The following is a 12120-nucleotide window of genomic DNA, read 5'->3' on the forward strand; positions in this document are numbered from 1 at the left end:
CATCAATGTTTTCAAATATGTAAGGGGTGAGTGTCAGGGAGATGGAGTTAGGCTTTTCTCAGTGGTGACCAGTGATAGGACAAGGGGTAATGGGTGTAAATTGGAGCATAGGAGGTTCAAGTTGAATATCAGAAAAAATTTTTTTACTGTAAGGGTGACGGAGCCCTGGAACAGGCTGCCCAGGGAGGTTGTGGAGTCTCCTTCACTGGAGACATTCAAAACCCCCCTGGACACGTTCCTAGGGGATGTACTCTAGGGGGCCCTGCTCTGGCAGGGGGGTTGGACTAGATGATCTTTCGAGGTCCCTTCCAACCCCTAGGATTCTAGGATTCTATGATTCTATGATCTCCCATGTCAGATTTTATAAAATGCATATTCCATACCCCAACGTGATGGGGTTTCGTGGGGATGTTCTCAGCTCTTGTCTGAGGGGTGTTGGCTTTGCTCTAGCCCCCTCTTTTCATGACTGGGCTCTGCCCTGGTGTGTTGGGACACAACCTTGAGGGAATTTCTCATTTATTTTCCAGGTTCGCCTCCTCGGGGTGGTCTCCAAAGGGCAACCCACGTTGGTGGTCATGGAGTTAATGGCACATGGAGATTTGAAAAGTTACCTTCGCTCGTTGAGACCTGATGCTGAGGTAAAGGCAGGAGAGGAGGAGGAGTCTGCTCTGCACCAAAGGAACTTGATTTGGGTTTTTAATACTTAGTTTTGGGTTGGTTTTTTTTTTTGGTTTGTAGAATAACCCTGGTCGTCCACCACCCACGCTGAGGGAGATGATCCAGATGGCTGCAGAGATTGCTGATGGGATGGCCTATCTCAATGCCAAGAAGTTTGTTCACAGGGATCTTGCAGCTCGTAACTGCATGGTTGCAGAAGACTTCACTGTAAAGATTGGAGGTATGTGAGGTGCCATCAGAAGGGAATTCCATGGGTCCTGTTTGTTGTAAAGTGAAACAGATGAAGCCCCGAACCAATGTGTGAACCAACCAAACACGGGTGATTTCCACTTCCTCCCTTTGGAAATGCAACAAACTTTCCCCTTTTTCTTCCCTGTGAAAGAATTGTGTGGACTTCAGTAAGGAAATAATCTCCCTTAGAGCCAGAGCAGCTTTTCTCATCTACTGTATTCTTAAACCTCTATCCAAAAAGTTTATTACCTGTTCAGCCTCAGCTTCCTGGGGTTATCTCACTGTTCTTTCCTTCCATGAGAATTATGACAAAGAAAGTGTTGGGTACAACAAACCAAGTGTTGATAATCCTGTTATTAGGTCAGGTGCCTTCTAAAAGTCATTGACCTTCCACAAGAGCTATGTTTTAACCCAAAACCTTTTAGAAATAAGTAAATATAACATTTTAAAATACACCAAAGCCCCACAGGGTGGTGGTTTTTCAGACCTCTTTGGACTTCAAGCCAAGGCAGTGGGATCTCAGGGCAAAGAGAGCTATGTTTGACTTACAGGGAATGAATAAAAATAAAAATTTAACTCTGGAGGCTCTGTAGAAAACACACAGGGAAAAGGGAAAATGTTCTGAATTTTTAATCATGAGGTGACAAGCAGCTGCAGGTCTGGCTGTGTCAGCCTTGGTGTCAGAGGAAGGAAACATTCATCTGGAGATGTTGCACAGTTCAAGTGTCAGGGGAGGAGAGATGTTTAACACATCCCAATTGCTTTCCCCAGACTTTGGCATGACCAGAGATATCTATGAGACGGATTATTACCGTAAGGGAGGCAAAGGACTGCTGCCTGTGAGGTGGATGGCACCTGAGTCATTGAAGGATGGGGTTTTCACTGCTTACTCTGATGTCTGGTAAGTTGGCTTTGCAGTCCCAGATGAATTCAAGCTCAACAGTTCAGTATTTTAACAGATATGGTTTAAATTATGGGTTGCTGACTTCTTCACAACATACAGTTGTGCTTTGGGAAGCTGCCTGGTCTCTAACAGAAGAGCTCTCCAGGGTGTTTTATTCTCATCAGGAGTCTTCTCATCTTTAGGTCATTTGGTGTTGTCCTCTGGGAAATCAGCAGTTTGGCAGAACAGCCCTACCAGGGTCTCTCCAACGAGCAGGTGCTAAAGTTTGTCATGGATGGAGGGTACCTGGATCAGCCAGACAACTGCCCCGAGAGGCTGTAAGTAGTAAAGCAGGAGTGGACCAAGCTGCACTCTTCAGCTGGTCTGGCCAACAAAGGTGGCCTCATGTGTGACACCTCTTAACCCTTTCTCTGTTGGGGAGGAACAAAACAAACTTTAGCAAGCCAGAAATTCAACCTGAGCCAGCCTGTTTCACTAGAAGGGAAATTAAACCAACCTGGACCTTCTGTTGTAAGTCCAGAGTCAAGAGAAGGAAGGACTGAGTACAGGAAAAGCTCCAGATCCAAACAAGCACTGGATTAATTGCCCAAATAAAATGTTCTTCCTCCACTCCAGACTAGTGAGTTGGCTTATGTCACCTGGCAAAGCCTGGCCACCACCTGCATCCACGTGGCTGCAGAGGCTGGAGAGCAGCTTGTTAATCCCAGCTGCTGAGCTTTTCTCTACTTCACCTCTCTACACTACCTAAACAGTTTTAAGAATTACACCAACTTTTTACTGCTGATTTTTAGCAATTCAATCACAGCCAACGAGGAGGGAGAGGCAGGAGAAATGTTGTGCTCTTTTTTTTTTCTGTTGCAGACTCATTGCCCAGCTTAAAGTACAGGGCTGGGCTTGCCCACAAGGTTAGGGAGAAAAGAGGGCACTGGATGAGGACAGTGAAAAACACCTCCCTGAGGTTACAAACCACAGCCAGACATTCTCCTGCACTGGGGTTAAGGGTTGCCCTCCCAGCTGCTCATGATGTTTGCTGTCTGGAGGTCACTGTGGCCCCAACTCTGCCAGTGGCTGCACACCCAGATGCTTCCTAAGCTTCTTCTGTCAGAGTCATTAAAAAAAATCCCATTCCCAAGGATTTAACCTGAGCTGGGGGGGTTGGGGCATTGAGAGAGGGTGAGAGGAGCCGTGGCAAGGGGTGACTTGGTTGTCTCTTACCCCAACCCACTTCTGGCCAAAATGGCATTTCCAGAGTCAAAAATTAACATGTTTTGTGTATATTCTTATGGAAAAAACAACAGCCTGGTGGACATTTGTCTCTCGTGGCCAGTTACAAACTCCAGTTTCAAACTTTATTTGTATTGTGAGTTCTTTCTTGGTTGTGTCTGATAACAGGTGACCTCTTGCCACAGCCCTGCTTTAGAGTGGGATGTTTACAAGACCTCTGCCCCTCCCTGGTCTCCTCTTTTCCTTGAAGTTTTAGGAGCTTTGTTATCTCTCAGGCCGCAAGTTAAAATTAAAATGGAATTCATTTAAAAATGGTGAATTGGCTGTAAGCAGTTGTGCACACACACACAGCATGTGAACAGCAGCCACGTTTCCTTCAGAAGCCAAGTGAAGAACAATTGAAGGAATTGGAATTTTTTGATCTAGACAGAAATAGAGAAGAAGGAGTGTCAGGATCTCCAGGCAAAAAATGAAGCCTGGAGAGAGAACAAACGACTCAGAGTAGCAGAGTGGGTGGAGAGTGGTCTGACATGGCTCCAGGCTACATGGAACTGTTTCTGCCTGGTGCTGACTCTTCTTTGTCCTGGTGTAGGCACAGCCTGATGCAGATGTGCTGGCAGTACAACCCCAAGATGCGTCCCACCTTCATTGAGATCATCGAGATGCTGAAGGAGGACCTGCACCCCAGCTTCCAAGAGGTCTCCTTCTTCTACAGTGAGGAGAACAAACCTCTGGAAACAGAGGAGTACGAGATGGACTTCGAGAACATGGAGAGCATTCCTCTTGATCCCTCCTCGTACTCACAGAGAGACAAAGTCCTGGGGAGGGACAATGGGCCCTCCATGGCCCTCAAGGGGAACTATGAAGAGCACATACCTTACACTCACATGAATGGTGGCAAGAAAAACGGGAGGATCCTCTCCATGCCCAGGTCAAGCCCTTCCTAACACTTCCTGTTTGGCCCAAGGGTTGCATCTGCTTTTTTCCCCTCCACAAATCTCAGGACTCTTGTTATTGCTGCCACAGCGGATGACACACATCGAGGAACTCTGCAGATTTTTAATCATCTTAATGATTAATATTTTTTGTCGTTGTTTTGGTTTTTTGCCAAGTTGACTGGTTGTCAGTGGACTTATCTGTGAACATAAACTGAACATAAATGGAAGAGGTTTCCATGGCTGCTGTCCCTTCTGTAACCATGGTTTCAAAACAGGAAGCAACGGTGTAAGTTAAACCCAAGGAGGAGCCTCCACGTTTGCCAACACCAAAAAAAAAAAAAAACAAAAAAAAAACCAGACATGAAATTTGCTGGTGTCTGAGCTACAGTGTGTAACGGTGCGGAACAGAACTGCAGGACAAAAAAACAAACCCAACAAACGTTTCCAGTAGGATTCCAGGCTTTCAGACACACTCTTCTCTAGAGCTGAAAGATTCAACACATCAGTCGGACGCGCCAGATCCTCAGATTGACCAATAGCTGCTGCTTTCCTACTTTTAAAATGGGTTAAAAACCCAGGGGTGTGTGTGTGTGCGTGTGTGCAGTATATTCTGTGGGGTGTATATGTATAGCAAAAAATAGACACTTCTGGGTTTTTGTACATAAGTTTTGTATGTTCTCACAGAAGCTTTCCTCTTCTTGGAAGTGTGTACTTATCTTTCCTCCTCCCCCCCCCATTTCCCTGGGGTGACTGAATCCTCAACAGATTATTTTTATACTAAGGACTCTTGGGAGTAGGTTTTCTCTCATTAAGAAATGAGGAAAATGTGCTGGGAGCCAAAGGAGCAGAAATCTGAGATTTGTGGGTACTTTCAAGACCAAACGAAGTAGGAGTCCCCTGACCTGAGATATAGGGTGTTTTCTGTCCTTACAGCATTGAGTATATATATTGTTTGTTGTAACATATTTAAAAATGTCTTTAGTTTAAATTTTAACTTCATATAAATTATTGACTGTTTATGATCCTTTTGGGGAAGGGAGAATGTTGGGGGATTGTTTGGTCTTAAAGTGGTCCAAAGGTTTCAGAACTAACTAATTTTACCCGAATACCCTTTTAGGAGCTGTGAAGCACATGTTGAGTTTATACTTGACAAGGCTTTCTAAAACTCTTTCCTGATTTACACGCTGCAGCCAGCTGGCTCCACTCGAAGCCCTGAGATAAAGTAGTTGGGACTTCTCTTGCTTGATGGGGGCTGAAGGACACCAGAACATCCCAGCCTGGGTCCTGCTACTCCTGTGCTCCCACCTCCACTTGTTTTGCCACCAAAGCAGCCAAGAGAGGAGGAGCAAGAACTTGAGCTGAAAAAAAGAGACACTAAAGGGGAGAGCAGGAGGCTCCTGGCTCTGTGGGGAAGCAGAAGCTGGATGGGACTGTGGTGGGCTTCCTGCTGCCCATCTGCTGCTGCCCAGGCATCTGGCCTCGTGCTGCCTCCAGCCCTCCCCTGCTCCTGGGATCCCCTGCCCGCTGCTCTCAGCTCTTCGGGATGGTGACTTTTTGTCTTCTGGACTGTGCTTTGGTAGTTTTTTTGGGGGGTTTTTGCTGCTGTTTGCCTAAAAGACAGAGCTGATTTAGAGTGAGGTGTTTAGAAAAGAATGGTGAAACTCCAGGTTGGCTCCTGGTGAAGGTGCTGGCAGGGAGAAGTGCTAAAGCAAGGAATGGAGATGGGGATGTTGCAGGTCCTTGACGTGCAGGAGGTGGTTTTAAATGGGAGGCAGATGCTCCATCCTCTGCTTCCCCTCCTGGAGGAGCTTCTGTTCTCTGCCAGGAGAAAACAAACTTCTCCTGACTTGGTGGGAGTGAGGACACTGAGCTGGAGGATGGCTTTTGATTCCAGCCTGGGCGGTGCTGATGGTTTCTCCCTGGAATGGAATGAACAAGGTTGGTCAGGAATCTCCTCTCTGTCAGGAGAACGATGGACTCTGAGCACCACCAGGAGCTGCTGGGCCTTTGAGCTGCTTGAATCTGGTTGGTTTGGGCAAAGGTGGAAGGTGCAGGTTGCTCAGAAAGTTGGGTGGAAAACAGACAGTCCAGACATGGGTGAAGAACCTTTGATTTCAAAAGGCCTTGTTTACATTTCTTCTGCTTTACCAAGTAGTAACTGTTTAGCAGCTCTATACTACACTGCAGGAAAGAAGACATAATTCTCACACTTTTCTAAGGAGGGGGAGTTTTTATTATAAGAATTTTTTAATTTATTTTAATATATAAAACACTGTAAAAAAAAAAAAAAAAAAAGCAACAAACAAATTGTTTTCTTAACCACACAGAATGTGGAAATTTGTATCCGTGAAATCTTGGCAGGTGGATGTGGTGGGATTCTTTTTGTCCTGTTCTGGTGCAGTCTACCTCAGTGTTTCTTAAGGATATTTTTACTACTACGCACCTCTAAACCTGTTGAAATATTCTGGTCTGGACCTACTGTGGATCAGGGAAAATCAATATCAGCTGATTCCAATACCAGGGACCACTCACCGAAGGGAATGGGTGGGAGAACAGCTCGTCACTGCTCAGTGCTCATCGGAGCAGTAGTGACCAAAATTTGGATCTGATGTTCTGACAGCATCCTCTGAGTTCTGTCGTGATTTATTAAAAAAACCAAAAGAGCCATTTAAATGTTTGGACTTAAAGTAATGACTGCAAAATGGCTTCTTTCTGGAGGAGGATGTGCCAGCATGGAGCAGGGGCTGTGCTGGGTTGGGGTGAACGGGTCCTGCTGGTCCCAAAATCCACCTTTCCCAGCAGTATTTTGATAATATTATAAATTATGGTGATCGTGACTGGGAAGAGAAGATCTTTTCTCTAAACCAACATTGGAACCTTGTATTGGGTCTGGCTTTTCAACGTCTTCGATATTGGTTGGCCCTCTGGGGACACAGGATTTGCAGCTGAACAAGGGAACTGATGATGCCTGTGGCTCTGTGGACAGCCCCTTCCCACAGCTCATGGTGTCACCTTCACCCTGCAGCAAACAGAGCACTCATTTCTACCCAGTGCTGCTCATCAAGATTATTCCAAATCATCCTTTCTACCTTGTGCCCAGGGCAAGGACGGGCGGATGATACTGGTGGTGAGGAGATCGGTTTTGCCCCTTTTTGAAACAAACAAACAAACAAAAAAAAACCCACCCCAAACCAACACGAGCGGTGTTCAAGATGCCACTCCAGAATTAGGAAGGATAAATGAACATCACTTGTAAAGCCCACCTCTCACTTCTGGAAAATCCTTTACCCTCAGCCCACAGCTGATGCTTCGGTCTCTGTTGTTGGAAGATCCTCACCCTGGGGGTTGCTGAAATCCCTCACTTGGATCTGGCTGGTGGCTGTTCAGGGACACTGGGGTTGTGTGCACGTTGAGATGGCACGTCCTAGGTGAAACCTTCTCTACCTGTGTTGCAAAGAGCTCCTGGCCAGGAAGGGCTGCTCTGCTTTCCTTGGGGGAGCTGCTGCTCCAAAATCTCTTTGGGGTGAAAATCCCGCGGCTGCGGTGGGAGCGCTCGCTGCTGCTGCTGCTGCTCCTGCTGCTGCTGCTCCTGCTGCTGCTGGGCAGGAGCCAAGTGATAGCCAGGAGAGTTGGGCTGGAGGAGGGCTGGAGGTGGGAAGCTCTTTCTTTTCTTGGGGTAGCATCTGCTGGAGGGTTAGATCCTGCTCTTTGTGGGCAGAGAACTTCCCGCTGGCAGCGCAGGGCAGCAGGAGGGGCTCTGCACCCTGTCCAGGAGCAGCTGTACCCTTCCTGTGCCTGATCTGGGGGCAGGGAGGGTACCAAGGAGTTGCCAGAACTTTCTCTCTAAAGCTGATGAAGCAGGAGGTGTAAGAAGCAGCTTTCTGTGCTCTGCTGTGTGAGCAGATGTTTGAAGTGGGAGAGGTTTCTCAGACCCCTCTGCACATGAAATGCAATTGCCACTTCCTGAATGTCTCTTGCAAATCTGGTACTTCTCCTGCAGAACAGGGCAGCAGCAGCACAAAGCTTGGCTGCTGGGTGAGCAAACGTGTCTTTCTTGGCTGATTGTAAATATTCTTATTGTGTTGTAAAATAGAAGAGCTAATAACATAAACTCCGTGCCAGCACTGGCTTGGGAAAGGTGATAGGAACTCAGCCATGCTGCAAGGAGGAGCTTTTTGGTTGATCATAAAGCAGCTGTGTTGGTATGGAAGAGGCTGCTCTTAGGTTGCTAAAGGGTACTCTTAATTTATGGGTAGTTTAGCTCTTTCCTCCTAAATTTGTATTATAGTGGTGGGACACTTTGCTTCGTTTTAGTATGTTGCATATGATGTTGGTATCTCTTTGGAAAAAAATCTCAAAGTTGCTTTACTGTGTGTTACTGACCTAACTATGATGAAGGCAAATAGGCAGAGACAGGAGCAAGATGGGTGCTGTGTCAGTCATTCTCTGTTTTAGGAGAGGGAGAGAGACAGTGGAGTTCCCTCTTCATGTCACTGACAGACCCCGGGGTGCTCCAGGCCCCTGGCTGCGAGCAGTGATTCCTGATCCCAAGACTGGAACCTTGTTCTACAAGTCAGAAAGTAAAAAAAAAAAAAAATCTCTTTGTGCCATAAAAACCTTACTCTCAAGGCTGTGGATCCCCTGATCCATGTGAGATTGGTTCAGAGCCTGGAGTGAGCAAGAAACTGCAGAGAAACCCTCTGGTCCTGTGGCTCAGCCTCCCTCCAAACTGCCCCTTGCTCTGGGGGGATGCTCAGCAGGACCTTGGTCCCCTCTGTGGAACAGCTGATGCCCCTCATAGTTTTCCTGTGTGTGTGGTCCAGGGAAAGGAGCTATGGGATGGATTAAAATCAAGAAAATAGTTCAGAAATACATGAAATTCCAAATAAGGTTAGTTTGGTATTTGTATGAATTTAATTGAATTTGGCCTTTTTTTCTGTTTTTCTTTTCTTTTTTTTTTTTTTTTTTTTTATATATTGCCTTCTGCTTGGCTCTGTGTTAACTCTGCTTGGATTCTGTCTGTGGATGTTGGTGTAAGAGCATTAATTACCATGTTCAACCTGTTCTGTTCTGGCTTGCCTTGTCACGAGCCTCATAAGAGTGAAGCCAATCGTGCAAGTGACTTGGGGAGGAATCTCCCATTTTAATCCAATCTGCTGTCATTCAATGTGGATTTCTTTTGACAATGAAACTGATTGTCCTTCTCAAAAGGAAGCTCTTATTTCTTGCAGGGTTGGCAAATCGACTGCAGCACAATGCAAGCTATAAAGGGGACAGGTAGAGAAATGACTTTTTAAATCCTGTATAATAAAGTTAGTATTAACTCCTACAGCATTGCTTTTGGTGGTGTTTTGGGCAGCAGCTTTACAAATGGTAGGAAATGATGTTTCTGAACCTGAGTCCAGTGGTTCAGTTGATGGAACTAAACTGGTTCTCAGTACAGGGGGTCCAGCAGGTCAGGGGGAGCTGGGGGAGTTCTGGCAGCTGCAGAGGAACCATTGGTGAGGCTTAAACGTGGGCACAGAGACAGCTGAGTCCCAGTGTCACCAGTAAAGCCTGAGCTACCTGAGAGGTCTGAGCTGGACTTCATGCCAAAGCTCTTCTGTTCATCTGGATTCTCCCAGCAGCATCCAGCAACATTTCCACCATTTTAGTTTCCAAATCCTCCCATAACCCAATCTCATGAGTGCTGCCTGAGGGTGAATTTTCGAGAGGCCACTGCTAAATCTGAAGAGAGGGAAGGCACAGGTTCTCGAGCACAGATCCTCTGAGGAGAGGCTGAGGGAGCTGGGGGTATTGAGGCTGGAGAAGAAGGGGCTGAGGGGAGACTGTCTTGCTCTCTGCTTCCAGGAGGTTATAAGTGAAGTTAAAAGTGTGCCCAGGTGGCCAAGAAGGCCAATGGCATCCTGGGCTGGCTCAGGAACAGCGTGGCCAGCAGGTCCAGGGAAGGGATTCTGCCCCTGTGCTCAGCCCTGGGGAGGCCACAGCTTGAGTCCTGTGTCCAGTTCTGGGCCCCTCAGCTCAGGAAGGAGATTGAGGTGCTGGAGCAGGTCCAGAGAAGAGCAAGGAGGCTGGGAAGGGATCCAGCACAAGTCCTGTGAGGAAGGGCTGAGGGAGCTGGGGGTGTTGAGGCTGGAGAAGAGGAGGCTCAGGGGAGACCTCATCACTCTCTCCAACTCCCTGAAAGGAGGTTGGAGCCAGGGGGGGGTTGGGCTCTTTTCCCAGGCAACTCTCAGCAAGACAAGAGGGCACAAGAGGTCTCAAGTTGTGCCAGGGGAGGTTTAGGTTGGACATGAGAAAGAATTTCTTTCTGGAGAGGGTGCTCAGCCATTGGAATGGGCTGCCCAGGGAAGGGGTGGATTCTCCATCCCTGGAGATATTTCAAAAGAGCCTGGATGTGGCACTCAGTGCCATGGGCTGGGAACCACGGGGGGAGTGGAGCAAGGCTTGGACTTGATGAGCTCTGAGGTCCCTTCCAACCCAGCCCATTCTAGAATTCTATGATAAGGTGATTTCTGAAAGAAAAGAGTTTCTTTCTGCTTCAGCCCAGGCAATGATTTTATTCATGGACTACCAAAACTGGTTTGTGTTTGAGGAGCTGCAGGGAAGGGGTGCTGGACATCAGGGTTATCAAACACAGCCCAAAGCAAATGCTTTCTGCCCACACTTAAATAACCTAAAGAAACTTCCAGTTCCATGTTAAGTGATGTTATTTTATTTTTCTGTTCAGTCTTGCTGCTCCTACTTTTCTCTTTGCCTACCTAAGGTTCAAAAACACAAATAGTATTGCAGATACCTCTTCTTTGAAATACAGGATCAAATGTGCCATGTTTTGGTTTTTTTTTTAAATAAAGGAAGGGGAAAAAAAAAAGGAAAACCCTTCCCCCAGACTTATTTTTTCAGTGTTTTCACTGAAACCAGTGACATGTACAGAAAATACCTTTGACTATTAAGATGAAAAAAAAAAATCTTGCCATGTGTCAGAATACTGAACAATTGTTTATATTAAAATTGTGAATAAATTACCCAAGAATAAATGTTCATTTTGTCTGTGCAGCCTTAAACGCTGCTTTGCCACCGAGAAAGCACTAAATGGATGGCTTGGAATAAGCAAAACTTCCAGTTAAAATGAGTGGTGCTAAGGAAAAAAAGCAAATCAGAACAAACAATCCAGTTCTGCCAATTCCAGGGCTCATGGGCTGAAGCCAGTTTGATGCTGATGGCTCGACTGGTCCATGCTGGGCTGTTCCTCTGCGTGGGGTTTTTGGGAGTCTGATGCCATCAGGTGAACATTGGGAAAGGGATTCCTATTGCCTGAAACAGCCAGAGCTGCTGCTTCATAATGTCATTCTGTATTTTCCATGTGCACAGATCCAGGTTTCCCTCTCTGTAGGGAATTTGAAACAAAAAAACCCACCCTGAAAGTCTGAGGATTTGCTTCCTCACCTGTCCTGCAGCCAAACTGGGATTACACCAGGAACTGCCTCACTGCCCATCCTGCAGGAGCTTGGGAGGTGGAAAATCTTCGCCTTAAATCTTGTTTTGTTTCACCAGAGGCGAGGATTTCCTTCCTGATCAGCGGCACCAGCAAGGTGGGGGTCTCATTGTTGCCGTTTTCCTTCTCATTTCAGCTCTGCTGCCATCCAGCACCATCCAGGTCAGTTTGTGGGACTGACACCATCCGGAGCCACCGCCTGCTCCTGGCGGGATGGTGCAAGAATGCAGGAGGTGGAATTTGGGTTTGGGTTAAGATTTCTTTCCTCCTGGCTCTTTCCAGACACACCACTATCTCTGCCCACACGATTTGGGGCCGCTCTGGACTCCCGTGGAGCTCTGCCCCTCAAGAGGACTCCGGGGTATCCGTTCACACTCACCCAGTGAATTGTTCAAAAAGTGAGTGGCTGGATTTTCCTTGTGCAAAAAGTGCTGCTTTTTTTTTTTTCAGAGGGGTTGAGGTGGATCCTCCCTGCGCTCCTCATCCCAGTTCCTAACAAATTCCAGCCCAGGGCTGGGAAGGAGATGGTGGGGCTGGAATCATGAGGTGCTGATGCCACCTAGTGCCTCCAGCCATGGGCCGGGACAAGGCACCGGGCTGGACCTGCTCCTCCTCCTCCTGCAGGGACACCAAGGAGCTGGGTGGCCTTG

General features: G+C 47.1%; 1 protein-coding gene across 1 annotated transcript in view; it reads left to right on the forward strand.

Annotated features, from left to right (window-relative positions):
- INSR (insulin receptor) overlaps window positions 1–9304 on the forward strand; it is a 52671-nt gene extending 43367 nt beyond the window's left edge. The window contains exons 17-21 of the mRNA XM_071727970.1: window positions 528–638; window positions 739–898; window positions 1681–1810; window positions 1996–2130; window positions 3630–9304. Of these exons, the coding sequence (XP_071584071.1) occupies window positions 528–638; window positions 739–898; window positions 1681–1810; window positions 1996–2130; window positions 3630–3984 (891 nt within the window). The 3' untranslated portion in view covers window positions 3985–9304. The remainder of the gene's footprint in view (window positions 1–527; window positions 639–738; window positions 899–1680; window positions 1811–1995; window positions 2131–3629) is intronic.
- Window positions 9305–12120: the final 2816 nt, after the last annotated feature.

The sequence above is a fragment of the Heliangelus exortis genome, chromosome 28 (genome assembly GCF_036169615.1).
Source record: "Heliangelus exortis chromosome 28, bHelExo1.hap1, whole genome shotgun sequence".
In the NCBI taxonomy this organism is placed as follows: domain Eukaryota; kingdom Metazoa; phylum Chordata; class Aves; order Apodiformes; family Trochilidae; genus Heliangelus; species Heliangelus exortis.